The 26,324-nt window shown below is 38.3% G+C and overlaps 5 protein-coding genes, 2 long non-coding RNA genes and 1 pseudogene across 9 annotated transcripts; 4 read left to right on the forward strand and 4 right to left on the reverse strand.

Annotated features, from left to right (window-relative positions):
• Positions 1–662: 662 nt before the first annotated feature.
• LOC149105998 (uncharacterized) lies at positions 663–2,562 on the reverse strand. The gene is made up of 2 exons (XR_016209585.1): positions 2,508–2,562; positions 663–1,251 (listed from the first exon to the last, which is right to left on the reverse strand). It is a non-coding gene; the product is annotated as an uncharacterized LOC149105998 (long non-coding RNA).
• A 388-nt stretch (positions 2,563–2,950) lies between these two features.
• Positions 2,951–5,230, forward strand: LOC149105999 (uncharacterized; annotated as a pseudogene).
• Positions 5,231–6,118: 888 nt separating this feature from the next.
• Positions 6,119–8,820, forward strand: LOC149106000 (uncharacterized). The gene is made up of 4 exons (XM_089297328.1): positions 6,119–7,323; positions 7,764–7,998; positions 8,117–8,225; positions 8,697–8,820. The coding sequence occupies exons 1-4, from the start codon at positions 6,316–6,318 to the stop codon at positions 8,818–8,820; spliced, it is 1,476 nt and encodes a 491-aa protein (XP_089153454.1). The 5' UTR covers positions 6,119–6,315.
• Positions 8,821–10,047: 1,227 nt separating this feature from the next.
• Positions 10,048–13,870, forward strand: LOC110057932 (uncharacterized). Its single transcript, XM_089297306.1, has 7 exons — positions 10,048–10,230; positions 11,075–11,140; positions 11,680–11,828; positions 12,057–12,138; positions 12,369–12,571; positions 12,819–12,911; positions 13,567–13,870. The coding sequence occupies exons 4-7, from the start codon at positions 12,069–12,071 to the stop codon at positions 13,819–13,821; spliced, it is 621 nt and encodes a 206-aa protein (XP_089153432.1). The 5' UTR covers positions 10,048–10,230; positions 11,075–11,140; positions 11,680–11,828; positions 12,057–12,068; the 3' UTR covers positions 13,822–13,870.
• Positions 13,871–15,585: 1,715 nt separating this feature from the next.
• On the forward strand, positions 15,586–17,024 carry LOC149106001 (uncharacterized). The gene is made up of 2 exons (XR_016209584.1): positions 15,586–15,828; positions 16,859–17,024. It is a non-coding gene; the product is annotated as an uncharacterized LOC149106001 (long non-coding RNA).
• LOC149106002 (uncharacterized) lies at positions 16,049–17,442 on the reverse strand. The gene is made up of 2 exons (XM_089297309.1): positions 17,389–17,442; positions 16,049–16,596 (listed from the first exon to the last, which is right to left on the reverse strand). Exon 2 carries the CDS (start codon positions 16,460–16,462, stop codon positions 16,079–16,081), a length of 384 nt encoding a protein of 127 aa, XP_089153435.1. The 5' UTR covers positions 16,463–16,596; positions 17,389–17,442; the 3' UTR covers positions 16,049–16,078.
• A 1,620-nt stretch (positions 17,443–19,062) lies between these two features.
• On the reverse strand, positions 19,063–23,217 carry LOC149106003 (uncharacterized). Of its 3 annotated transcripts, XM_089297323.1 has the most exons (6): positions 23,154–23,217; positions 22,332–22,379; positions 21,903–21,959; positions 21,150–21,197; positions 20,857–20,903; positions 19,063–19,809 (listed from the first exon to the last, which is right to left on the reverse strand). In XM_089297323.1, exons 1-6 carry the CDS (start codon positions 23,160–23,162, stop codon positions 19,728–19,730), a joined length of 291 nt encoding a protein of 96 aa, XP_089153449.1. In that variant the 5' UTR covers positions 23,163–23,217; the 3' UTR covers positions 19,063–19,727. The 3 variants fall into 3 exon arrangements, with proteins under 3 accessions (XP_089153449.1, XP_089153447.1, XP_089153448.1); XM_089297321.1 differs by lacking the exon at positions 23,154–23,217 and having other exon boundaries at positions 22,332–22,549; XM_089297322.1 differs by lacking the exons at positions 21,150–21,197; positions 23,154–23,217 and having other exon boundaries at positions 22,332–22,549.
• Positions 23,218–23,364: 147 nt separating this feature from the next.
• LOC149106004 (uncharacterized) lies at positions 23,365–26,293 on the reverse strand. The gene is made up of 2 exons (XM_089297324.1): positions 25,941–26,293; positions 23,365–23,807 (listed from the first exon to the last, which is right to left on the reverse strand). The coding sequence occupies exons 1-2, from the start codon at positions 26,007–26,009 to the stop codon at positions 23,520–23,522; spliced, it is 357 nt and encodes a 118-aa protein (XP_089153450.1). The 5' UTR covers positions 26,010–26,293; the 3' UTR covers positions 23,365–23,519.
• Positions 26,294–26,324: the final 31 nt, after the last annotated feature.

Raw genomic sequence — 26,324 nt, forward strand, 5'->3', positions numbered from 1 at the left:
CTAATCTCATACCCAGATTTCACTCTGTTTGACCCTGAGAAGTGAAATCTCCCTTCTGCTTGGTCTCGGAAGATCTGGGTTCTAGATTAATTCGCGGCTCTCCCGCTCGATGGTCGATTAATAAAACACCAACGAATATTTCTCATGTTTTCATTCCGCCGTTCCTCACTAACCAAACGCCTGGAACAGGCTATTTGCAGTTAACTGTAAGTCCGCATGTGTTAATTACACTGGACACCAACCGGAGGTGCACCAATCCCTGGTGGTTTCAAGTACGAAATTTGAAGCTAAAATTTGAAAGTTCTAACAAAAAAATTCTGTAATAGGAGATTTCGAGTCCACATGGAGGAGGGTGGCTCACTATGGAAAAGCACTACTTTTCGGCGGAGAGGGGGACAAGACATGCTTTACAGCTGAAGAGTAAATGATTGCCATGCCGTCCCACATGTTTGATACCAAAAGAAAATATTCACTGTCAGTTTTGCTTTTTGTGCTCATGTTGACTTCATAAAATATCCAAAAACACTGACGTTCTCCTTTCAGCGCGCGCGGATTACTCGACTTTTCGTCCTCAGTGCGCGTGCGATCGTAAAACTATAGGGAGGCACCTTAAATACTGATTATGTGAAAAGAGTTTGGGGAAATACAACACTAAAATAAGGTGGCATTGTGGGAAGCTTTATTATAACAAAATAGAGAAATTTACAGAGACCGTGATAGTGTGAAATTCTTCGGAATGTGCAATGCTCTTACTTACAAACACTATTGAGTACAAGCTGAATAATGCGATAACAGCCAATATCCCTCATTGGCACTGTTCTTGAAAAACATTTGCCAGGAGTTGTAAAATAAGCCCTATTTATATTCGATTTTAAGTAAACCAGTAATATTAGTGTTTTAATATAAATCACTGACTTAACGCTTTTCTCAGTACTGTAAAAAAATCCAATTTCATGTTAAACAAAACCTGAAAAAAGTAAAAATCGATCTACATTTGTCAGGAACGGGAACGGGAAAAGAGCATTTCGACATTATTTAGCTATTCGAAGGAAGATATGATTATCAATCTTGTTTGACCATGCAGTCGTAGCCACCTTAATTGCATCCTCCGCAAGGTCTTTCGTTAGTACAATTACGAGACAAAGTCAGTTGGATGAATGATTTACAGTTCCCAGAACTGAATTGTCAGAGAAAAAGATTAATCCTCTTCAAGGTTTTTCTTCCAACTTTTTCCTTTACGGTTCCTCTTGCCTAGAAGATAATAAATTATAAAAGGTGAGTGCCTTTGTTCTTATTTGTTGTGTCTGTTGACTACTTGATCCTAGCAACTTTGAAGAAAAGTATCCAATGAAGACGCTTATTGAGAATAAGGGGAACCATCCTCGTAAATGGATCAAGAACGTTAAAAGGTTAAGTGTCTTTTCTTTGGCTCTTTCAAGTTAAAATACTGTGTATAATATGTAATTATGAATCATAGTTGGCCAGGAAATATGGGATCCGTAGAGTAGGCAGCATAGAGGTTTCGGTGCTTCACAAATTCAACTGTGTTCGTTCTCAATTGGTTTCAAATTTTCTGGACTCCTAAACGACACTGGTCTGTATACGAAAAAGATCACCTTCCCTGGTTCCGATTGGTCATTTTTCTTCGAAGTGGCCAAATTCCATGCAGGTCAGAAATGGGTCGAGGGCTTCATTTTGAAATATTTGCAAAGCTCTATTTCAGTGCCCTCCAAACCGTCCACTTAAGTTCTATTCCTGTCTTAACATGTAATTAACGGCCTGTTGAGTTGATCTCTGTATACTGGAATTCAAAATGCTTCATTGTGCCCATACTAGTTCCACTCCTTTCTACAGCTAGAGACAATTTATGTATTTAAAAAGTAATTAGTTTTGCTCTGCTCCACCCCTTTAAATGTTGAGCTTACTGCAAAATTACCCACATGGAATTGTTTTGTGTTGCTACAGCATTGGAAGAGGAGAGGGAGGACAGCCTATCAAAGAGTTTATGTTTGGTGTTTCATGGGTTGAGTTTGCAAATTGCTGGAAACGTTATACTTTTAAAACAATCCCAAGTGCGTTTATCTTTGGAGAAAGCTGCTTTAGGTAGCCTTGCTGATAGCTTCAGTACAAGGCAGGAAAAAAAACACCACTTGCGATTGCCCAGGGCAAGTAAATTTTGCTCTTGGGCTAGTGAAAATGGAAGATTGATAGTCCGGTGGGCAAGTGAAATTAGCCTCAGCAGTCTTGTTAAGGGCGCTGCACACTAGCCGATTTTTTGTCGGCCGACAAAAAATCGGCTAGTGTGCGGCGGCCTTTAGTTGATAAGGAATGAACAAAGCAGACTTATTGGGCAATTAATATTTTAGTGGGGGCAACTGAAAACTGAAATGTACTGGCCCACTGAGCAACAGGATTTCATTGTTTTCCTGCCCTGCCGTACCATTCATTTTCTATTGGTGCCATTTTGTTCAGTTCATTTTTCCACATTTACTTTGATGTAAAAATACCTGTTGTAAGACCTTGGTGTAGGCCATCTACTAACTGCTTGTCAGCACCTAAAACAACAAAGAGCTGAGTCAATTTAAATCACTATTACTGTTACTGTTATTAAAAACCATAAAATGTAACCCCTTTACAACGACCACAGAGGAGAAACAAAAATGGGGTCGTATAACATGTGTACCAGGGTAGATTCTAATTATGATAGCAGTACTGATGTGCGTAATGAAATATGCATTTTCCTTTAAATCATGTTACCAACGACTACCTTTTGGAGTCCGAACATCATGCTTTCACTTTGAATAATTTACTTCTTTGATACCATCATCCAAAATGCCTGATGAGCAATTATAAATTAGGGACAAGAAAGGCGGCAAATAGTAAAGATCAATTCCATTGACGTCATGACGCGCGTTTCAGTACGACTTTCCGGCCTTGCTTTTCCCCATGAGGAGCCTCATAGAGGGTTTTTTTGGACGCTGTTGGAAGCCTTGGTTGCTACAGACGCTTTACTAATATTCTTTTATTAATTTACAAATGTGTGAAAGGTAATTAACTAAATATGCATGTACGTTTCCGGCTCCCGCCGTGTGCAATATGTGTTGACGGTCTAAAGGCAGTCCAAAGCGTAAAGTCCTCTCGTTTTATTTTAAAAAATAATCCTGTTTTTGTTGATCGTTTTTGTTGATCGCCTCGGACTCGTTCTGCTACTCCCAGTAACGAAGTGACAAGCAACAAAACACACAGTGCATGTATTTGGCGGTAACACCAAGTAACTGTCTTTTTATTTCCCGCGTGCTCGCAAAAGTTTCGCAGCAACAATTAACAGCTCTCTTATCATTTGCGTGAGATTGCAAAACGTTTTTTGGCGTGTATCTCGCAGCAACGATGAACAACTCTGTTATCATTTAAGGCGCCTTAGCAAAAGACAGGGTTACTTTAGATATTTTAGCGCGTATCTCGGAGCAGCAACAATAAACACTCATATGTTCTGATCTCTAGATCTGTTATCCCCCGCAAGTAAATGGCGCGAGAACAATAGACATTCTACACAATGAACATCCTGTGAAAATATGCATTTGTTTAGAAACGTGACTGACGAATTACTTATGCATACCATATCTCAAGGTGTCACAGGTTTCAAGTTAGCATGCCGTGAAAATTACTCACCAGTAGCTAGCAGTTGTTTAGCGATGGACACTGCAGACACTGGTCAACGGGAAAAACGAATAGTTAAATCGCGCGAGCATACGACAGAAGAGAAACGAAAAAACCGAAGGGAGTGGAAAAAGAGAAAGCGCGAGGCCAAAAAGGCAAAGGTTAAATCACCTTCGACTCAAGGAGATCATGTGATTCCAAATGACAACGAGGAAACGCCTGTGGTCGCTCAGCCGAAGGCAGCTTCATCCTCTCGAATTGTACCGAATCGAAGCATTTCACCCATGGTCAACACGGAACTGAATAATGCGAAAAAAGTTCCAGCAAAAACGGAATCCTGGCACTCGAGAAGCGCGTTGATGTTGCGCCTGGCTTAAGGAAAGTCCCAGAAAAAATCGGTGCAGAGTATCTCTCAATTCAAACGACCCGAAACTCAACACGGTCCACACAAGGCTGACAAGGGCGTATCTGAGCCGGTCTGCAGTCACGTTCAAACACAACAACTATTGCCTGGTCTGTCAAGGCCCTCAATACCTAAAGTCAAGAAACGGCTTGTTGTGAAGGAGATGAAATTAGAACTAAAAGAACTTAATCCTGGACATATCAATTATCTGAATCAAGAAAGTATTGGCAGTGGAAGCTACGGTCAGTGCTATCATGCCCGTTACAGGGGAATTGACGTAGTCGTGAAGAAGATGATTTACAGCGATACTGCAGAGGACAAGCTGAGGGCGAAAAGGGATTTAATGCACGAGGCAGAGGTGATTACTGCACTTGGTGACCATGAAAGACTACCTATGATTGTAGGTGTCGTCACTACACAAGAGCCACTTTGTCTCGTCACACAATTCCATGGTATAAATGGCACAAGTGGCACTCTTCATCATGCGGCGATCTCGAATATTATCACATCTCCAGAATGCCTTGATATCTTTGTTGAGATTTGCTCTGCATTAAAGCATGTCCATTCAAAAGGTTTCCTCCACAACGATATCAAGGCTAATAATGTCGTCCTCGAAAATAGAGCAGATTCCGATAGATGCACTCCTATCCTCATCGATTTCGGAAAGAGTAGCAAAGCTTCTGTCAATTTTCCACCGGCTTCCGCTAACAAAAAGAGAGCGCATGAACACGGGAAAAGCTATTTGGCCCCGGAAGTATTAAAATACCGACAGTACAGCACATCCAGTGATGTGTACTCCTTGGGACGAATGCTAAAGGCTGTGTCCAAAATCATGGGATTTTACCACAGTGTACGCGTCGTAGTAAAATCTGCAACAATGGAAGCTCCTTCCGATAGAGCTGAACTGGACCAATTACTTACTAGACTTGCTGATATTCACCTGTGATTTGCATTACAGTCTACTCCTTATATAGCTATTATTTTCTAAACACAGAATTGTAAAAGCACTGTTGAGAAAACAGTTACAGCTACAGAAGTGGCCTGACGCGTAAATAGCGCGCGCGCTCAGAACCATTTTTAATTTACCATTATCGCGGGTAGCTTTGACAGTTTAGGGCTAGCAGTTGTTGTGTTTTTAAAAGAAGTTCGTGTCGTTTACCGTTTTTTGAAGTATTTTGGCTTGATTAACGAAGAGTTGTCCGTCTACCGCTCACGCACAAGTAATATATAATAATAAATAATATCCCAAAGGCCTTCGCGCCTGAAAATTGTTTGTGCCAAATAAATTGCCACGTGGGTTCTGTGCTCAAGTCCAAAAAACCTGGGAGACTTCATTACAACCCTATCAATAACCCAGAACCAGAGTTTCCATTACTATAAGTGGGCTGAATAGTTCTTATTGCAGTTGAGCCTTTGGTCAAACATTCCTTTGTTCAAAAAGGTATACAAACGAGGCGAACGGGTCAATGCAAAGCAAAATTGACCCTTTCGCCTTGTTTGTATGTCAAACCGCTGATAACTTCAATGACAGCTATCGCGGTGTTCTGCGGCTCCAAAGAGTCTGACCTCGTCCCCAGGCTCTCTCTCCTCTGCCTCCTTTGAGGGGGCGTAATTCCCCCCTAGTTTTTCCTCTCGCTCTTCCCCAAGTACGCCAAGCGCCTGCAACAGGCTAGACTGGGAAGTCCAGAACCACTGCTTTATCCAAGTTTTTCCCCGTGACGTGAGAAGATGTGTGTGACAGAGGGCGAGTGACAATATATTATTGTGCAATTTGGAACTACTTACCATTTCTTGCTATAATAATATATTTTTAATAAGTCCATAGAAAGGATTCTGACATCAACACATTAATTACAAATTCAATTCGCGTATTTTTGGTCACGATCATGCATGAACGTATCAACGTGTAATTGTCCGCCACCCGCGACCCGTGCCGTCACGCGTGCACACTTCGCAATTCGTTGTCAAAGCAATTATTACTTGAAACAGATTGCGCATTTCCCCGTTTACAACTTGGAAATTGGTGTTTGTTGTGGTCAGCGGAAACAAGTGACCGCTGACCATGGATCGGCTAAGTCGATTAAACACTTTCACTAGTTAAAATACAAGCTTGAACACAAAGGACAATAATTGGATTAAGCTTTATATGGAATTATTTTGGCCCATGGCGCCCTTTTCAAAACCATATACAAAGTTAGCTCGATGTCGCAACAGATATTCGGCCCGTGAACACTGTAGCGAATGGCCAGCTTGTAATGGCGAGCAAAGACGCGACTGCAAGCTCACTGTTGTTACATCAAGTGTTTTCCCCTCAGTTAGACCCAGAGAAGAACTGGTACGCTTTGAATTCCGATTTGTGTTGTGGAAAACCATCCGTTTTTTGTTCTACTGTGTCTGCAAAAGCATTTCCCGAAGAATACAAGCAAGTAGCCCTAAGGAATTTGCGCGGCAAAGATGGAACCGTCGCGTCTTTCCGCTGGTTTTGCTCGCATCGAAGCAGCGAAAAAGTTCATGTAGCGTCAGCCTTTGGCCTTCTGCTCGGAATTCTTCGATTGAAATCTTGGTCGAGTTGCCATTTCATGAAGTCTGATTACTTCAAAGCGGTCGTATCTTCGATCAATTCCCGTGGCTTACACTGCAATTCACTTGAGGACGAGAGCGGAAAATTGGCCCAAATGCAAAGCCAGGAAGGAGTGCTAGATTCCCAGCCCAGAAAGCTCGAAGATATTGATATTCCGACACCACCAAGCACACCAAGACTGTCCGAAGGAAGAAGCCCGCCAAATCGTGAAAGCCCGCCAAATAGGGAAAGCCCGCCAACAGCGCAAAGTCCGGACGATTTGGCCAAACCAGCTCGGAAGAAGAAAAGATCTATCGAGCAGCTAAAAGTTGACCATGACCTCTCCCCACCCAGCAAAAGGAGAAAAGTGAGAGAAGCTGCAACCGCAGTCATGAAAAGCATCAGCCAAGTGTGCGAAGAAAGCGGGGACACGCTGGGTGCCGTGCTCGGAGAATGCTGTCTCATGACAGGAAAAGATGGTAGCGATGCCCAGGAGACAGTCAGGGCCGTATTTGATGTGATGGTCAAAGAAAAGGGCGTCCAAAAGTCTTTCAGTAAACTTTTGTCAGAAGAAGTTTGGGAAAAAAGAGTTGAGTGTATGAGGGTCCCTGACTGGATTTACCTGCTGTTCAAGCTCAAGTCACGACTGTCTGACAGTGGTTGGCAAGAGTTGACAAATCTGACTCAACTTGGGAGGACTGGGGTAAGTATGGTCGAGCAAAGTGTTTTCATGATGTAAGGTTATTAAAACTCAAGGATTAATTATTGTAGTAAACGCTTTTCCGCATTTCCCATATTGATTGCCTTTGACTATTTGATTCCTGTTAGTGAATTTTTTTTGCTTGCATATGATTGGTTAAAACCTGACATTGCAAATGGGCTCGTACCAAATTTACAGTTAATGGAACACACCTATTGGGTGATGATGTGAGACACCTGGACAATGTAGTCAATTTGGTTAGCAGGCCTGGTTTAATTTCACTTGCATTATTTTAAATGACACGCAAACGCCTTTCTAAGGAGGACAGCCAGAGCTTGTCCTTTCACTGTATATTTTAATATTTCTGTTGGAAATCAGATATATTTTTAAACATAATTAAATTTTGGCATGGGTTTCTAAGACAAAAATATTAATTTTTGTAGAAAAAATCAGACGAACCGATCATCCCGATTAAAAACAACATTGCTGCACTGCGAAAGGGTCTTTTTGATGTCACAAGAATGTTGATGGATGTGGCAAGTCTGCCCAATGAAGTTCCAGGTTATGAGGTGAACCTAGAAAATGTTGCTGTCTGGATCATCAGAGAGATGCGTCTACACGGCTCACTTCCTGATGATATTGTTTTCAATCTTAAAGTTGATGGACGCCCTTTCCTTGGTAATTGAATGGCTATCATTTATAATTTTGCTTTAATTAAAAAGAACATGTCAATCTTTCTAAAACTGTTAATGACTGCATGGATCATCATCTTACATAAAACTCTATTATATTACAGGCAAAGATCAAGTTGCAGTTGGGATTGTTCCCCTTGATGCCAAACATCGGTCCTCTCAGAGTGCAAAGTCAGTTTATCCCCTGGCTATAGCCAACTGTAAGGAAAAGAGGTAATTTATACTTTTCCACTGCAGGCCAGAACCATATTTAAGCTATTTTATTATCTCACTTTGTATAATTCTTTAAAAAATGTAATAATAATATTTTGACGGTATTTTGTGCGGTCTTAGTACCTCACCCTTATTGGCAGTGAGGATAGAGGACTTTTATCTGTTTCAAATCTTGTAATCTTGTTGTGTTACTTGCTACAGTTACAATGATGTGGAAAGCAGACAATAAAAACTGAAATTTCAATAAAGGGTATGCAACCAATAATTTATTATGAGTGATCTGGGTTGTTAGAATGTTTGTGTACATAAAGCTGCTGACAGTTGGTGAATAGTATTTGGGAGAGTTTCAAGTCTTATTAATAAGTAACTATCTTTAATTAAGACAATATAAGGTGGACAGGTTATTAACGAGTATGAATCTACATGTACATGTATGTGACTACGATTATTTGCCTATCTTGCATTTTCAAGGGAAGATCTCAGGAAGCTGTTCTTAAATTTAAACAAACAGAAGGACAAGCTTAAAAAGATGGGGATTAAAGTGGATGGCAAACACTATCGTATACGCTTTAAAGGTACTGGATCCAAAAGCTAGATGATTTTAAAATCCATTTATTAATCAATATTAATGAATTAAATAACTGGGGACGCCTGTTTATGAACATTAAAAAATAGCAACTCAAGATGATGCATACATAGAGGTATACTGAATGGCATTAGCTGTCTAAGAGACTTTCATGTAACATGATGCCAAAGCTAGCAAAGCAAGTGATCTGTAAAATTTAAAGTATTTGTAACCAATCTGCACGGAGCTCCATTAATAGTAATGCAAAACCAAAGCAAATTGCTGTATTTAAACTCCATTGAAAACTGCTCAGTTATTAAACTTATACTTCGTCAATTTGCTTTGTATACAGTTACTCTTGATTACAAAGGTTTGGTGTTGCTGATGGCAAAGATCAATGATGAAGATTTTCAGCTTGGTGGACAAGGCCTTGCTCTAGAATTCTGCATTTTCTGCTTGGCATGGAGAGTAAGTTTTTTGAATGTACAGTACATTTTGAAATGTCCAAATATAAGAATGTGCCGGTAGAACTCTTTTGAAACTGTGATAATTTTACCAGGTAATGTTTCAATGGTCATACTTTAAAGGGTAGTAGGGCTCACTTAAAAGCAGAATTGAGCCATGGTGTTGTAAGCAGGTGTAATGTCCAGCTAGTATAAACACAACATTTTCCACAATATTTTTTGTTGGTCCTTCTCCAGTGGCTGTTTCAGTTTGACTGGTCTCCTCATTTATTGAATTTTTGAAATAATTCTAATAGATTGTATCTATTCTTACTCCACTATAATAGGCATGTGATTGTGATTTAGGGATGCACGAAGTCTGTCTGGAACACTTCAGTCAAACAAAGGCAAACATTGGCGGGTAATATATACATAGAAAATTTGTGGTAACTAAATCACAGGATGTATTCGGACGGTCCTGCTGATTTCATTTTATTTCTTATTTTCAACTATTGTAGTCAAACTATGAAGAAGTAATTAAACGTGTTATTAATGATATATAATATATGGTTAGGAAATGGTCGTAAATAAACAATTTATTCAGTAGAAATAATGTGTTATATGGCTGGGTATTTCTGCTTGTCATTTTTTTTTAGCTGAAGTGCACCACCGTAAGTACCTTTATTTAATTAATCCTTATAATGTAATGTACTTTTTTTAAGCTTTAAAGGGCTGCGAGATGACTTAACATGCCTCCTTGACGAGGATCTTTCTACCATGAGTCTTTGTGCCTTGCACTGTGAGATGTGAAACACTGAGCAGGTGCTGAAAAGTGTTGGATTGCTGGCCTATCAGATTGGCTCACTTCCAGAATGCAATGCCAAACTTTCTGATTACGGTCCATCCAACTTCAAGGCAGATAGGATCACTGTTAAGTTGAGACCTGGACAAGAAACAGCTCCTGGACGAAATAATGTGTCTTTTGCCTCCTGTTCAGGTTACTCTAAAATCATAATTTCTACTATTTTAATTTGTCTATTAGGTTACAAAAGATTTCAATCTTGCCAAACAGCACTAGGTTTCTTCACCTTTGTGCCAAGCACTTTTATTTCAACTGTTTTCAATGTCAAAAACTGAATCAAAAGAGACTGTATCACTATGGCAAAATGGTTTTAAAACTAAATTTGTCTCAAAAGTCATTATAATTAGCAATACTAACAAAATATTTGGTCCATCACAACTGGCGGGTGACACGCATCCTACAGTTTGATGTAATATGAAATAGTTAATCAAGTAACGGAAGTAATAAAATATTTTGTCCATCAGAACTGGCGGGTGATACGCCTCATACAGTTCAATGTAACATGACCATGAAATAATTAATCTATTAGGTCTATTAGCAATACTAATAAAATATTTTGTCCATCAGAACTTGTAGGTGGCACGCCTCATACAGTTCGATGTAACATGACCATGAAATAATTAATCTATTAGGTCTATTAGCAATACTAATAAAATATTTTGTCCATCAGAACTGGCGGGTGACACGCCTCACACAGTTCGATGTAACATGACCATGAAATAATTAATCTATTAGGTCTATTAGCAATACTAATGAAATATTTTGTCCATCAGAACTGGCGGGTGACACGCCTCATACAGTTCGATGTAACATGACCATGAAATAATTAATCTATTAGGTCTATTAGCGATACTAATAAGATATTTTGTCCATCAGAACTGGCGGGTGACACGCCTCATACGGTTCGATGTAACATGACCATGAAATAATTAATCTATTAGGTCTATTAGCAATACTAATAAAATATTTTGTCCATCAGAACTGGCGGGTGACACGCCTCATGCAGTTCGATGTAATACTTGTACAGGATATGGAATAGGACAGGGTAAGATACTGTAAGGTAACACACAAAAATGAAACAGCAGTTGGAAGAATAAGAAACAAGAGCAAAATAATTATGCACATTTTTAATTATTAAGATTAGTACAGATCATTTTGGCGAATCGTACAGCGCCTAGAGCAGGCATGGATAGGCGCTATATAAATATTTATGTATTATTATTGTATTAATTATATATTTCTACAAATTTGGTGGTATGAACAAATGGCCTTATTTTCAGGGGAGAGTCAACTTTCATGGTTGCTTTGTGCAATTTGTAGATAAAATTGTATTTTAGTACTCAAGTTACAAAGGAAATAGCTGTTCCATGACATGAATATAAACATTTCAATTTCACTGTGTGGTTGTTGGCCCCATTAAGGGGGTGGTGTCATTGGAGCATTGTCTCATAATAAAGTGTATTTTAAGTGTTTCCCTAGGGCAAAAGGTAGGTTATTTGTAAATTAATGAGGTGTCCTGTAAACAGGGCTCTTTTGTAAACATTACAAGTACAAGTAAAAACAATCTTGTAACTGTGTTTTCAGGAAACACTGAACGGCAGCTATTGGCATCCATTGAAGACATTGTGGAAGAGTCTCTGCCTAATAAAAAACTAGCTGACCATTTCCAAGACCCTGAGGCAGCCAAACTTTGCATCCTTAACAAAATAGCATTTTGTGAGACACGACAAAAGGTGCCATTATGTCCTGTTTGTTCTGTTTTGATCTTGTGTACATTAATTCTTTAACCAAACAAAATCAACGTGAAATGGTAGAACAACAATCATAATCATATATCTAGGTATTGTTACTCGTGATATGCTTGTTTTAATCTCTACATGGCTTGGTCGAGTTTTAAATTATACACTTTTTACTTGAATTTTAGTATTTGGCTGAAGCTTTTTTCATCTTTTGTCTTGTAGTACTATCAGGAAATGATGGAAAGTGGGATTTTTGTCCGTGACTTTGGCACCAGACTCGAAGAAATTAACTTGACAAATTCAGGTATTACAATGGGTTATACGTTTTTTTATTAATTCCCTTTCACATGTCACACTTTGTTATGAACCATTATTCCTATTCCCAGAGGCCATTAATTTTAGTAATATATGTAAACTAATGTATTCACCTGTTTGAATTCAGTTACATGGTGCAATAGAATGCTGGATATTGCAGTTGGCTGTGTTTAAATATGACCTGTTTGACATGATATTTCTTTCCTATTATATATACAGGAGTTAGCAAGGAGCTTGAATTACAAATGAAATTCTGGAAAGAGAAACAACAAGATATTGAAAGTCAATTCAAACATCTCTACAGGCCTATGCAGTCAAACAAAGGCCAAAACATTAAGGGGAAGAAGTCAAAGAAAGTGGATCACACCAACAAACAACTAAGTTACTATGCAGGCAAATTGACAAAGGAATTTTTAATCAAGGTTAGACTTATTGCATTTAATTTCTGTTCACTGATTAATTTTCGAATATACTGCAAATCACAGCATACAAAAAAAGAGTAGTTAAATAATTATGTAGTATTTAATTTATAATTATTTTAATATAATATTTCTAGATCCTTAGCACAAAAATGATATGTTAATCTCAACTCAATGCAGGCTTTTTCACTTCAGACTAATAGCAGAGCCTGACTTTTAACTTTGAACCCTACTAATATACTAATTGCAGGTGTGTTCACTGTGGAAAGAAATTGCATATGTTACGAGGGACAGAGAGTTCAAGGAAGATGAGGAACATCTTATCGATATTTTTGATGTAAAGGTTTGTGATACCTATTCTTTTGATTGAAGACTGCTCACTTTAAAAGAAACTTCTTGATATATGTATATGTATATAGATAAACAAAATTCATTTATATATATCTATATCTATATGCTCAAACTGGATTACATGTAGGTGAATCTTTGCTTATGTCATTGATTACATTTTTCCTCATTAACATACGACTTTGCACATACAAGGCATCATGCTAGATACAAATTGACTACAAACATTTCAAGAGCTCGTGAAATTTAGTAATTGGTGAAATTTTTGGCTCTTTGGGTGTAATATGCGATGAGAAATTGGCTTTCAACAGTTGCAAAATTTCTGGGTGGCAAAAGTGCTAATGAGCTCGTACATTCTTTGTAAAATTTTGAGTTTTTAAACCCGCGTTGCACAAAAAGTATTCCATACATCGGGTGCAAATTCCTTGGGACAGTTAAGTGTGTTATACCCTTTCAATATTCATAAGTAATGTTTCTGTAGCTCCATCAGAAACTGTATCGCTTATGCTAATGAGACAAATATTGTAAACAAAGATTCTCCTATACTGCATGTGACATGAAAACTTTGTAAGACATTGTATCTCTCCTCCTTAGTTAAACAACTGATGCCCACACACTTTGTTGTTGACTGTAATGTTCAATTTTTTCAGTGTAAAGAGTGGGGGTTCCTTCTGTTAGAGATGTTTGGGACAAGCCTTGGAACAGGTGATTATGGCCACCTCACTGTGGAGCACATACCAATGCTTTTTCGGATGCATCGCTCATTACACCACTTGTCCAACCAGGGTTATGAGGCTGGACACAAGTTCCAAAGGCTGCTCTACTTAAGAGCAACCTCTCACGACTCATCAAGCAGTACTTCCTCAGGTAAGTTGAGATTCCAGTCTAAATGTTCACACAAATGATGTGGAAGTAGCAGGATTAATTCTTACTATTAACAGGTACTTGTGCTTTTTTCTTATGCTATAGTGGACCAAATCCTCACCCATATTTATACAGAGATACTACTTGATATGAGGCGAGCATTCAGAGAGGCTAGACAGTCCATTACATGTGGTAATATACATGATTGTCTACAGATAGGCTTGTATTACAGGAGGGTTCCCAAGGAGTCAGTCACACCTCCAAACATGCACTGTTGATAAAAAAAACCTTGATGAAAATGTCAACTCTAAGACCTGATTCCAGAAAATTCCTTTTTTTTCTTTACATCAACATAGTGCAATTAAAAGTAGGCAAATTATTCACTTCTTTAACTTTCTTCTTTCAGGAGAGAAGCTGTTCTACTACAGAGGGTGTGGCTGGAAAGCTAAAAGAATGGTTTGGAGTGAAGAAGACAGAGAATGGATTGGAAAAATGGATGAGCTATTTACTAATCTGTTTGGTCCAGACTATTGTGAATACGAGTACACAGAGATGACAAAACACTGTGTGGTGGTACCAGGCCAATTTCCACTCATTGATTACAACCATGAAGAGTGGGAAAGAAAACCAGCCAGCAAACCAGCCACAAAACCAAAACCCCAAAGCAGCAACACTCTCGGAGTGGCACCAGCACCAGAGACAACATCACCACAACAGGATGACAGCAGCACAGGCAGAGACATGCCAAAAGAAGCAGCAGCGTTAACAACACAGCAGCATGGCAGCAACACTGCCCTAGTGGCACCAGTACCTGTAGCAGAGGCAACAACACAGCAGCAAGGCAGCAGCAAGCACACAGCTACAGCAATGGCAGCATCAACTCTGCAAAACAGTAACAACAGCTGCCCCTCAGACCAAGTAAAACCTGATAATGTAGCCTGGCACAGTAAAGAGATTTTGGAAAATCTCAATGTTCTTACTCGTGGTGAAAGAGCATCTTTGAAACTTCCTGAAGTTGCCTTCATTTCAAAGCAAGACATTCAGCTTGTTCAGAGTCCAAATGAGGTCAGTAACCCACTGCTAGTCAATCTTCGTCCAGCAGAAAGTGCAGTGACACATGCCGTACAGCTTTTGAAAGAACTGTCAGGTACTAGAACTGTGGGGACTATTAATGTTGACAGATCTGATGATGGGGATGAAGATGACAAAGCTACAGTGACTATGGGCAGACTAGGAACTTTCACTAAAGAATCAGTTGGTTTATATCAGACTATGTGTACTCTAGCTTCAGAAGCTGTCAGTTTCAGAGAAGAAAGGTGGCTTGCAAACAACAGCAGCCCTGTATCAGACCTTAACAAAGTCAGAGATGTACTGTGTAACTCTAGGCCTAATGAGCAGATTATTAGGCAAGGCACATACATTATGGATGCTAATGACTTTAGCACTCTAGCTTGTGAACATTATGTTAATGGTTTCGCTATAGACACAGTATGTTTGAAATTTCTTGAGGACAGCAAGCCCACTAACCTAGTGTACCTCTCATCGTACAGCCAAACCTGGGCAAAACAAGGACCACGGTACTTCAGCCAAATGGTGATGCCCTTCTTTGGCCACTGTGCTGTGCAAGATGCCACATACATTTTGTCACCTTTTCATTTTGATTCACCACAACACTGGGGATTGCTGTGCTTCGATGTAGCAAGCAGAACTGTCCATTTTGATGACGGACTCAAGATTGACCAACCAAGAGACATTCTAGTAGTTGTTAAGAACATGCTAACTGGCTTTCAGCTTCTCTTCCACAATGACTGTTTTCAAGAGGAAAATTGGAACAAACCCAAATTGGATCTCCCTTTACCACGCCTCAACATGCCGCATCAAACTAAAACCGGAGAGGGATCTGCGAGCTGTGGTGTTGGTGTGATTTTCTTGGTGAGAGATATCATAAAAAGCAGAAACTGCCTTCCGTCATTTCAGTGGACATTTAAGAACATGGCCAGTCTGAGGAAAGATTTAATGGCTCTTATTGTTCAATGGAAAAAGTAGAGGTCAGTGTATTGGGTGTACCTAAATTATATTTATATCATTGTGTGATTCCAGAAAATATCCATAATATCCACGCAGAAGGTTTTTTGGTTTGAGCCCACACCCTCCAGAAATTTTGAGTTGAGCTTGGTACATTCAGTTACAATTTTTACCTTTTAAACCCCCTCCCCACCCTCTCCCTCTCAGAATTTTCAATGACCTTCCTTCGTGTGGGTATAGATATTTTTGGGAACTGCACATTTCATAATGTTATTAAAAATTGCATTTTTCTATATATAGTCTCAGGACCATTTGGCCATGCTCAGTTAGATTGTACAAGTGTGGCCACCATATAAGTTCAACTTCTCTTGTGGCTCTTTTCTCTCCATACCCAACAATTAATGAAGACTTTGATGAGGGCCTTTTCCTTTTTTGTCCGGGAACATAAACCCTTTGTTTGGCCCTCTTAATTTCTTCCTCTGCAGACAGGCCTTCTTCTTCTTCTTCTTCTTCTTCTTCTTCTTCTTCTTCTTCTTCTTCTTCTTTGCACATCTCATTTCCTGAGAATAGCACTTCTGTGTTTAGGGATGCCAAGTCTTGTTCCTCTATTGCATCTAAAAATTTTTCCAGATACCAGATTTTATACGAAAGCTTCATTGTAGAGGCTTGATAACAGGGCTGTGCTTTGTGACACACCTCTCGCACAGAGTTCAATTGAACATTTATCCTCCCAATAAGGTACTCAAAGTATGCCTTTGGTACTTGATGGCAGTCAATTTTAATCCATCTCCCTAGAAAACAGGAAAAAGTCTTTAATGATAGGAAATAAGAGGGAGGTTGGCATAACTGCCCATGCATGGGGGGGTTTAGCAGTCAGTGGTTGTCTTGGTACTTGTGATCTCGCTGTTCCCAGATAGGGTTAATTGTTTCGGTTTCTTAACTCGCGGTTGGCAATTTAGTAGTGCATATGACAAAGAATTTCATTGAATATGTCAAATCCCTACCCTCTCACCCCTCTCACAAGGACTATCAATTATTTTGTTCTTTCCATAGTAGTACCATGCCATGTACATAAGAAGACAATGCCGTGTCCGTAAACAAGTCTTATGGGAGCTACTGTGTTTGCAACCGTGTCTCAGACAAGCCATCAGTGCACCACTGGATAACATCCTCGAAAATGACTCCACCATTTGAAATAAAGTTTTGTCTTTTTGGACTATGCTGACTCGTTTTCACGGTTTGGGGGGTAAGGGGTGGGGGGGGGGGGCGGTAGTTTCTGAACTATTTAAAACTTCATCACACGAGTTGTAGGTAATAAAAAGCTGGAGGCGGTTTCCGCAATTCCCAACAATCTTGCGCTACCAAAACCTGAAAGACGCTTGACAAATCGCAAATCTGCTGTTTTACACAAGCCGGTCGAAAACCCACATTTCGGTTCCCCTCACAGAAGGAATAGTCTGCTGTTGAAGTCTAGTATTAGAAAAATGACCTATTCCTTTTTCATCAAAACAATGCAGCAATTCATGCAAGATATTGGTACTAGTTTTCATGTACAAGGTAATTACAGTATGTAAAATATTTACCTGGAAGACGAGGATGAAATGTGGAGTTTATCCTTTCCACTAGGCCGGCAATCCACATCTTGTATCCTTGCAACATTTGCGGGGGCAGTTGGTCTCGTGGTTTCGGAACGCTCGCCATTTTTCCTTCCTGGTCTTTAAACACGGGTAACAATTCATTTTCGTTTTCATGGCGTTCCCTCACGTGTTTAGTCAACGAGTAGAGCGTCTTGAACACTTTTTTACAGGACGAGCAATCCACCGTGTAAACGGACATTGTGTGAAAAGCGAGTAGCCTTGAAACCCTGATATACCAGCTGTTTCATATATTTCCGCGGGTTTCGTTTAGCTGATTACGTCAGCATTAAGTGACCGGAAATGCTGTATTTCCAATACCATTTTCTACCAAAATCAGGCTGGACATTATGGCCTCCTACACTGGGAAGAGTACTGTCAGTCTTTCATGACAGTCTGTTTAAATGATTAGCATCCTCGACATTTTAACTCTGCTACAAGTTCCACTCGTAATATCGAGCAGAACAATCAAAGGAGATGTGTAAACCACACTAGCCTGGTAGAAAATTATTCGATCTAACGCGTACCAGCCGCCAACCAAAAGAGATGAAAAACAAAAAGATAGAACAAAGGCTAATTGGGAAAGTAAACTCTTTAAGAACAGGACTAACCAGGTTTAGTGAAAGTCCGACCGTACAAAGACATTTTCTAGGAATTTTGTCTCGGAAATCGCCCTTCCTTTGGGTTGGGAGTTCTTTTAAGTTGACGTGTGATTTACATTGCACAAATCGCTGGGTTTAATCGCCGAGTTCGGGTTTCATAGATTCGCAAAGCGTTGACGTGTGAGTGATATTACGCGTTCATTCAGCAGAGCATTTACCCGATTCTTACTGTGAGATCTGTCACCAGCTTCTATTGTCTTATCTTTTGTCGGGATCAAAGTTCGGTCACTTGAAATGACCGAGCGTCAAGTATCTAGGGCTCGCGGGTCGTCATGCGTGTAAGCCAGCTGTTTACTCCTCATTTTAACGCTTTTTTCACTGTTTAAACAGCCTAGTTCGAACATAAAGTATGGAATCATAAAATTCCGTCCAAAATAAATGTTTCTTTGTCATTTCTGCAGAAAATTTAAACGATTTAACCATCTACCGTGAGCGACAGTCGTATTTGTACCGGGCCGAACAGTCGCAGATGACGAGCTCCGTATGTACTGAGCTGAGCTATAACTGTTTTTTGCTGTTCAAAATGTATTTTATTAGGATCAAACTTTTTTTCTTGCTGATCACGTTGTACAAACACCCTGATCCTGCTGTAATCGAGCTTTTTATCAGTATTATTTTGTTTTGTGGTTGAAATTAAGCCTGAGAGGCAAATCTACATAGGTCTCGCAGATGTAAAATGGATGCAGGAGAAAGAAATCCTCGTCATTAATCAAGCCTATGTGGTAGAATAGAATAAATTCCCTGGTTTTGGTGAACGAAGCCATTTTTGTTAAGACTCGTAGAGGCCGCACACGCCATTGCGCATGCCGTACAGCACAATCTCAATCAAGTCCATCCTTCATTCATTCATGAGCGCGCACTTAAATAAATAACCACGCGTGACACCACGCGTGTTTTCCTGATTTTTTTGATGTCAGAGTGACCAAATAAATGCTAATTTTCTCGCGTTCCCTTGGGTGAATTTTTCTTTAATTTGGCTCAGTTCTAACCACAAACAATTCCAATAAAATACCCTATTTTTGTGAAAATCTCTCAGAGCTAATCTAATATATTTAGAATAATGACAAATTACACATTATTGGAAAAACCGTCTGAACAACCTTGACTTTTTACCAATTCAAAGTGTCAGGCAGTATCGTTTCCATGATGTGGAGAAGTATGAAACAATTTCACCAAAGGAAAGTATAAATATTAAGGAGTTTAGGTCAAAATGAGGAATACATCTGCCTGTCATTAGATTAGATGTTGCCATGGTAACGGCCTTAATCCAAAAGTTGACAACCAAAACATAAGCCTTATTTTAACAGTACCCATACTGGTAAATCTCTTCGGGTAAAACTTTAAGAGAAATTAACTAAGTTTCGTTTTCTAACTCGCGCTCTATAGGGAGGGTGTTCGTAATTACCCTAGGGAGCCACCTTAAAAATAACCAATGAAAATGCTTCATGGAGGCTGCTTTTGGTGTTTTTACTTTATGTGCACCACAACATAAATGGTAATTTTGCAATATATTGCTTATTTTGTTGCCTTTTAACGCAGCCTAACCTTAATAAATCAGTAACTGAAAGACTGACTGACTGATTTACTGACTGACTGACTGACTGACTGACTGACTTACTGACTAAATTAATACATTAAGAAATAAATAAATATTATGACATTTACCTTTTCTAACCAGGGCAGCCTTTGTGAACTCTTCATCCAAAGCCTGTTGATCAGATGTTGATATAAGAATCATGAACAAGTACTGTGAAACTAAAACAACTGATATTTTACTAGGCAGAGTTCATACTTAAGTTTTCACTTGTATTAAATGATTCTAAAAACTCATCACATGTGATCAGTCAGTCACATTTGATGAATTTCGCATTCGGATGGTAATATTTACCACTAATTAACCGAGAGTGAGGTCTTTACGGGAAAATCTCAAACCGGGACCATGCCGCATTAACCGAGCAATAGAGAGTTTAAGAAAGCCACGACGGCAACGGCAACGTCGCTAAACAAAAGGTTTAATGAGCAGAACAATGACTGTGCACGCGCGTTATGATTCTTGGTACATTTCTTTGCCGTCCCCTGCAAAACAAGAACGTGAAATGGCCAAATTCCGCGTTGTCTGAACAACGTAAACCACAACAGCTAAGGTTTGAAATTTCTATTTCAAATTTATCTCTGTGTCCCAGATTCAGTTTCGTGATACTTTTGACAGTCATAAACAAAGTAAATGACTTAAGAGTATCACGAGATTCGTAGGTAACATATAAATTCATTTTTTAATCGACGTTTTCCTCGGCGGCGTCGTCGTAGCTTCTTAAACTCCGTAATAGCAAAGTCAATACAGCAAGGCCGTGGCTTGAGATTTTTCCTTATAGACTGAATGTTCGAGGTTAATAAGTTGTTTATTATATGGCTTTTTGCTTTAGTTTAGCAGGCCCGTAATCGACCCGTGGGCATTACGGGAGAATAATGCCGTATAATAAGCTAATCAGAGCTCGCATTCTAAAGGCTACAAACACAAGCCATCTAACAAAGCGTTGTATTGTTTTTCCATTTTTTAGAAGAGAAGTTTTCATTCCTTTTCATCCACCTTATTGCCAAATTACATCATTTGATTACAAACTTCTGCAAGGAATTACTTTCCAACATGCCTGTCTGAGCATTTACTTAAACCTTTTGTGTAAAACATTGTGGTAACTGAAAAAACGTCAGTACTGTAGTGCTTTAATACACAGCTAATCCCAATAAACAGATTTACCAATTTGTCCACATCATCCTGGTCCATTCTGGCATTACTGCTGGTACCTAAATATATAGAAATCAACAAAATTGAGACAGAATACTTAGTTGTTTGAGCCACTAGTTGGACATTTGTATAGAATTCTGTATAGTTTCTTTCAGTACCTCTCATTTCAATAAAAGTATCATGAAATAAATATTTTAATTTTAATTATTATAACTTAGAGATATATCATTGCCATCAGAAAGTAGCGCAACTATTGCATTTCTAAAGTGCATTTATACTGCCAAATAAAATTTATAATTCATCACCTTCTTCCTTTCCAGTTTCTGGCCCTTAAGACCTATGAGATTCCATTTCTGCAGGTATCAAAGATGAAAAGACCACAGTCAATTATAACCATTTGTCATGGTTTGAACATACAAAGCGTATTACAAAGAGAACTGTTATTTATAGCATTAATTTTGATAGACAGTCAAGTCCTTTTTAGGACATAATTTGCTCTAACTTTGTCACGATAAAAGGGCATAATATTGTTCCAAAAAGGTATTTTCAGTATTTGGCGAACATTCTGAAGTAAAATTTCGTCATCATCAACAACAGTCTCCAAAGGGGTTGATACCTATAAAAACAATAATCTAGAACTTACTTTATTAACATATTACAGAAATTGATTATAAAAAATTCATTAATACTCAATATAATTACTTTTGTGCTCTTGCCTGTAAATATGAAGAATCATCCAACATGCAGGAGTGAAATTTTATAATTTATTTTATTTTACCTGAAAGACCCCTTGGAAAACTATTTTCAAAAATTATGTTTACAAGTCCTGCTGCATTTTTAGTTTTGTGAATTTAAGAAAAGTTCAAAATACCTACAAATGCCCATGTGGGCCCCCAGAAAAATTGTTAAAATCATACATCTTTAACAAGTTAAGGCTGTGTGCATAAATGAAACATTGTGTAGTTACGTCATTTCAACAGTGAATAAACCATCCACTTCCCTGTTCTAGAATATAAAAATTAGGAGTCAATGGGTTAAAGTGAGAAGCTAAATATTACCTTGTCATTTAAAATGGTATCCACAGGAACTGAAGTTCCACTGGCTGCTTCTTCACTCTTCAAAACAACATACAGTGTGTTACAGCATTTTTTCTTTATTTATTTATGGATTCTACAAGAAGTGATAATTTAACATGGGCCACGAGCATCTTTGTCAATATTGCTAGCACTTTACATAGGTGATGGAACTGTGTAGTCCAAGACTTTAAATTTATTATTTATAATTCTATGAGTCCTGGATTTTTTTTTTTGAGATCAGGTGTAATGTATCACAATATGGCAAAAGAGAAGGATTAAAAATTAATTTTTAATTGGCAGTACTTTATAAAGACAGACAGCACAGCTGTTAATGGAAACTACATTCTTTTGTTGTTAAGATTATTACTAACTGTTAGTAAGTTATAACTTGATCAATTTTAATTATTTTACCTCTTTGAGGACATCCCCAAAAACTTGATTCTCTGGTTTCTTCATATGCTGAACGAATGTTTGAAAACAAAACAGAAAAAGTGAGTTCTGTACATTGACTTTATTCCCAAGTTGGTATATAGACCACATTTCAAAAAAGCCAAAAAATTATTTCATGGTGTCTGTTATTGTTATCTCAAAAAAGGCTTTAAACATGACAAGGAGGTAAAAACAATGATAATACAAAAACATCAACGAAAATATATTTTTGACAGATAATGTTATCTAGTAACTTTAACAACAGTTCAAACTTATTACTCAGGGGGCTAATGCAACCACCACCATGACAGAAACACGAATGCCACCAAACAAAAGATTCAATAAGCTGTATAAGGGCTCTGCATCTGAGTTATCAATCTTGGTACATTTCTTAAATCAATCTACATTGTACAAAACAACAACTTGGAATAATAAAATTCTGCATACTGTTTGAGGAAAACGGAATCACTATCAATGGTGAATTTCTAAATTTTCAAGTTGGAATTCAACATGATCATATTTAGTTAGCTCTGACAGCTATAGACAAAGTGAATGCACGCATGCAGATTGTCATGAGATTATCATTATAGTTGTCCAACACATCACTGTCTTGGCTGCATAACTAATAACAGTCAAATGGAACCAGGGGAACAGTAAATGCTAGTCACAGTGGCAGTCACTCATTGACCTGTGACATCATATATCCTCAGTTCCTAGCCCTGGACACCTTTGGTGTGTTGTTTACTATCACCATCAAAAAATACTGTTAAAAGAATGTCACAAGTCTTCTCTATACGCATATACCTTCATCATTGTTGATTAGTATGTCAGTTGAAAAAAGGCGCCTTTGAACGTGCAAGCATCCTGACAACTGTCCTCTTCCTGGCAAAGTCAGTCATCCCACACATCCTCTTCCCAGTGAAAACAAGTGCTTCATCTACAAGTACTTTAAATCCTAAGACATCGCCACACTTCCATTTGGTGAAAGATGTTTTTGGGATAAAGAAATGCTTTGTCTGAAAAAAAAAAAAAATACAATTACATAGCCAAAATGAGATTGGTTAAACAGTATTAGGCTATAATGAGCAATGTGTCTTACATGTATGTGTGATTAATTCCTGCAGCCTGACTTACATGTAACTCAGGATTGTGTCATTTGTACATTATTTTTCACTCAAGCAAATTATAAGTTATTGCATTTGACATGTTATCCAAAAGTATATAATAAACCAAAACCAAATTAAGCAAGACCTTTTCAGGAACAACGGAACAGCTTTGAACAATCCTGTTGACCACTGCCGTCATCTCTGCCACTTCCTCCTCATTATAATCAACAGCACTGTCTGCCCTCCCTTCATCTTGATCCAGAAGCTGCATGTGCCTGGGCACTACTTTCTCAGAGAAGAGGCTCTCTACTATATTAAGATAGGCTTCTTTCAATTGGAGTTTCCCTAGTATCTACAAGGAAACAAATTTCAAAATTAAGCTCCCTTGCGGTATTTTATTGATGTCAGTCTAAGGTAAAGCTATTACAAATAATTTGCCAAAAGTACATGTTGTAAGATTTTTTTATTTTCTTACTGTTAATGAATAACCCTCTATGACTCAATTCTTAAATACCATGACCACATCCGTAACATATAACTGTTTCCCAGCTAACAGTCTAGGGAGTTTTGAAACCCAGGTTTCATAAATTTCATTCTATATTACTACCATTGATCTCATTCTTAATCTCCATAGCAATGTATGTCTGCTCAACAAAACTGTCTGTACAAAGATCAAGTCACAATCAAAAATATATAGTCTTGTGTTTGTAGCCCATCTTCATCTGTTGTCAGTGGTTATAGAGAGACTCAATTTTACAAGTACATTTCATTGTTCACAATGACTGCCTACTTTCTTGCACGATCACTGGCTTACATGTATTTTTATCATCAGTAGGAGTACAGACTCACAGCTGACATCATCGTGAACAGTTTCAGCGACATTTAGCATATGATTTTGCTTTCTCAATATAGCCAAAAATTGCATCTAAACAGGATTAACAGATAGCTAGCCTGAAGATCAGCTTGTGAATATAATGAATTCAACTGTGAAGTGAAAAAGATTGGGTAAATTATTGTAGTTTGGCATGAAAATTTACCGCAATACAGTAGAACCCTTTTTTTGCTGTGTTCGAGTATTTGATGAAAATAAACTAAACTTGGGAATAATTCAGTATGTTTTCAGGAATTTCCCAGTGGAATAAAGGCCGTGATTCTATGGATCATTTTGGCTTACTTCAATTTAGCTTTTAACCGGTGTTTTCCTCTAGTGAAGCCTCCATTTGACAATTTTGGATTTTGTTAACAGTGAAACCTGTATTAGGCAGACCCCATATTAAGCAGACACCCTCTTTTAAGTGGACACCAGCTTTAATAAGTCCCAAAATTTTTTCCCCACATTTACAGTAATTAAAAATCAACCGCCATTCAGCAGACACCTCTTAATTAAACAGATGCAGACGCCAATATTAAGACATTTTGTTGCACAAAACCTGCAGTAAGCGGACACTTAAAGGGCTCATTTTACTTCTAAAGGTTCAGCTGAGACTCCTGTACATTGTTCAGCAATATCGTTTTTAAGCTGAGTGATTATTCCAGATTGATGCAGTGATCAACTGGACATTGTGCTATGAGCAGTCTTAGCTATTCTTTGATGTTACATGCTAAGCTGTGTTACAAAACGGTTAATAATTGACTATTATTGCACAACATACTAGAACCTGTTTTGAGCTGACAGCCTGTGTTAAGCAGACACTAGTAAGGGTGTCTGCCTAGCAATCACTAGAAGGGTGTCCGCCTAATACAGGTTTCACTGTAATGAAAATAAAAAACACAGCAAGCAGATTCTTATGCATCTGTGTTCTTATTGATGATAAATTTGGTCATAAATATTACATTGTCAAAGTTGTATGGATGAAGGCAAGTGGATCTGCAGACTACTTTGACAATGAACTTTATGATGCAATTTACCATTAATAAGAGGACAGATACTTAAAAAAACCAGTGTCAATTTGTTAAATTTCACAACTTTTATAAGACCCACATTCATAAATATCACATATTTTTAAAAGTATGGTATGGATTCACATACTTTGCCCTGGCATGGAAACCAGAATTCACTTCCACTTCACATCTAGTTATTTTTTTTCTCCAGGGAAAAGTTCTGTGTTTCAGCATGCGTCGGCAAGTCGCTTGCGAGATGTTTATTGTTTGAAGGCTACTTTGAAGTATTCCGAAGACATTGTGGAAAAATGATATCTCCCATTATACATGTACATGTATCTGACACAAACCGTTCATTCAAATGGTAAAATACTCGAAGTTTCTATGAAGTTTCTTCTTCCACTTCTATAATATTACTGACATTTTGATAACACAGACAATAAACTCTACTCCTTAGGTTCAACTAAATTGAAAATTGGAGTACAGATCAAACTCTGAAAAAAAAAGGAAATTTCTCTTACTGATTCTCTAAAGTATTTTCAGAGAACCGAAAACAAAATCAAGATTGTCAGAATTTTGTTGCATTACCTGCCTATATACTTACCTTTCCAGTTGCAAACAAAACAAGAGCATAATTCATTTGGCTCCTCATATCCAGTCTTGTTTCTCCCATGATGTTACATACATCTCTTTAAAAAGGTCATCTTCTCTCATTGTTACAAAGGAGGATCCCAGCTCTATCAGTGTCCCTACACTGAGAAATGTCCTTTCAAGGACTGGCTGTAATTCAGCTTTTAAACTAAGGCAGTGTTCCAACCTTTGTTTCCCACCAACTTTACTGATAGGAATAACTGCTATTCTTGAAAAAATCCTGGAATGCACATTTCAAAAAGAAACAATCAATTACAAGTACAAAATACTTGATGCACTACACCTGAAACTGAGAATGCAATTCTCTTGGAATGATGGTTACCTATATGCAAAACCG

The sequence above is a fragment of the Orbicella faveolata genome, unplaced genomic scaffold, assembly GCF_042242905.1.
Source record: "Orbicella faveolata isolate gen_17 unplaced genomic scaffold, um_ofav_v1 contig_3, whole genome shotgun sequence".
NCBI lineage: Eukaryota > Metazoa > Cnidaria > Anthozoa > Scleractinia > Merulinidae > Orbicella > Orbicella faveolata.

Coding starts and splice junctions, on each gene's coding strand:
- LOC149106002 (XM_089297309.1), bottom strand. CDS start 16,462: ATGAAGCTTTCGTATAAAATCTGGTATCTGGAAAAATTTTTAGATGCA.
- LOC149106003 (XM_089297321.1), bottom strand. CDS start 22,460: ATGTGGTCTATATACCAACTTGGGAATAAAGTCAATGTACAGAACTCA. Junction 21,960..22,331: donor TTGGGGATGTCCTCAAAGAG/GTAAAATAATTA, acceptor GTTGTTTTGAAG/AGTGAAGAAGCAGCCAGTGG. Junction 20,904..21,149: donor AGAAACTGGAAAGGAAGAAG/GTGATGAATTAT, acceptor CTATATATTTAG/GTACCAGCAGTAATGCCAGA.
- LOC110057932 (XM_089297306.1), top strand. CDS start 12,069: ATGATGGAAAGTGGGATTTTTGTCCGTGACTTTGGCACCAGACTCGAA. Junction 12,139..12,368: donor AATTAACTTGACAAATTCAG/GTATTACAATGG, acceptor TTATATATACAG/GAGTTAGCAAGGAGCTTGAA. Junction 12,572..12,818: donor CAAAGGAATTTTTAATCAAG/GTTAGACTTATT, acceptor TACTAATTGCAG/GTGTGTTCACTGTGGAAAGA.
- LOC149106000 (XM_089297328.1), top strand. CDS start 6,316: ATGGCGAGCAAAGACGCGACTGCAAGCTCACTGTTGTTACATCAAGTG. Junction 7,324..7,763: donor CTCAACTTGGGAGGACTGGG/GTAAGTATGGTC, acceptor TAATTTTTGTAG/AAAAAATCAGACGAACCGAT. Junction 8,226..8,696: donor GCCAACTGTAAGGAAAAGAG/GTAATTTATACT, acceptor TGCATTTTCAAG/GGAAGATCTCAGGAAGCTGT.
- LOC149106004 (XM_089297324.1), bottom strand. CDS start 26,009: ATGGGAGAAACAAGACTGGATATGAGGAGCCAAATGAATTATGCTCTT. Junction 23,808..25,940: donor TTTTGTTTGCAACTGGAAAG/GTAAGTATATAG, acceptor GTTTCCTTGTAG/ATACTAGGGAAACTCCAATT.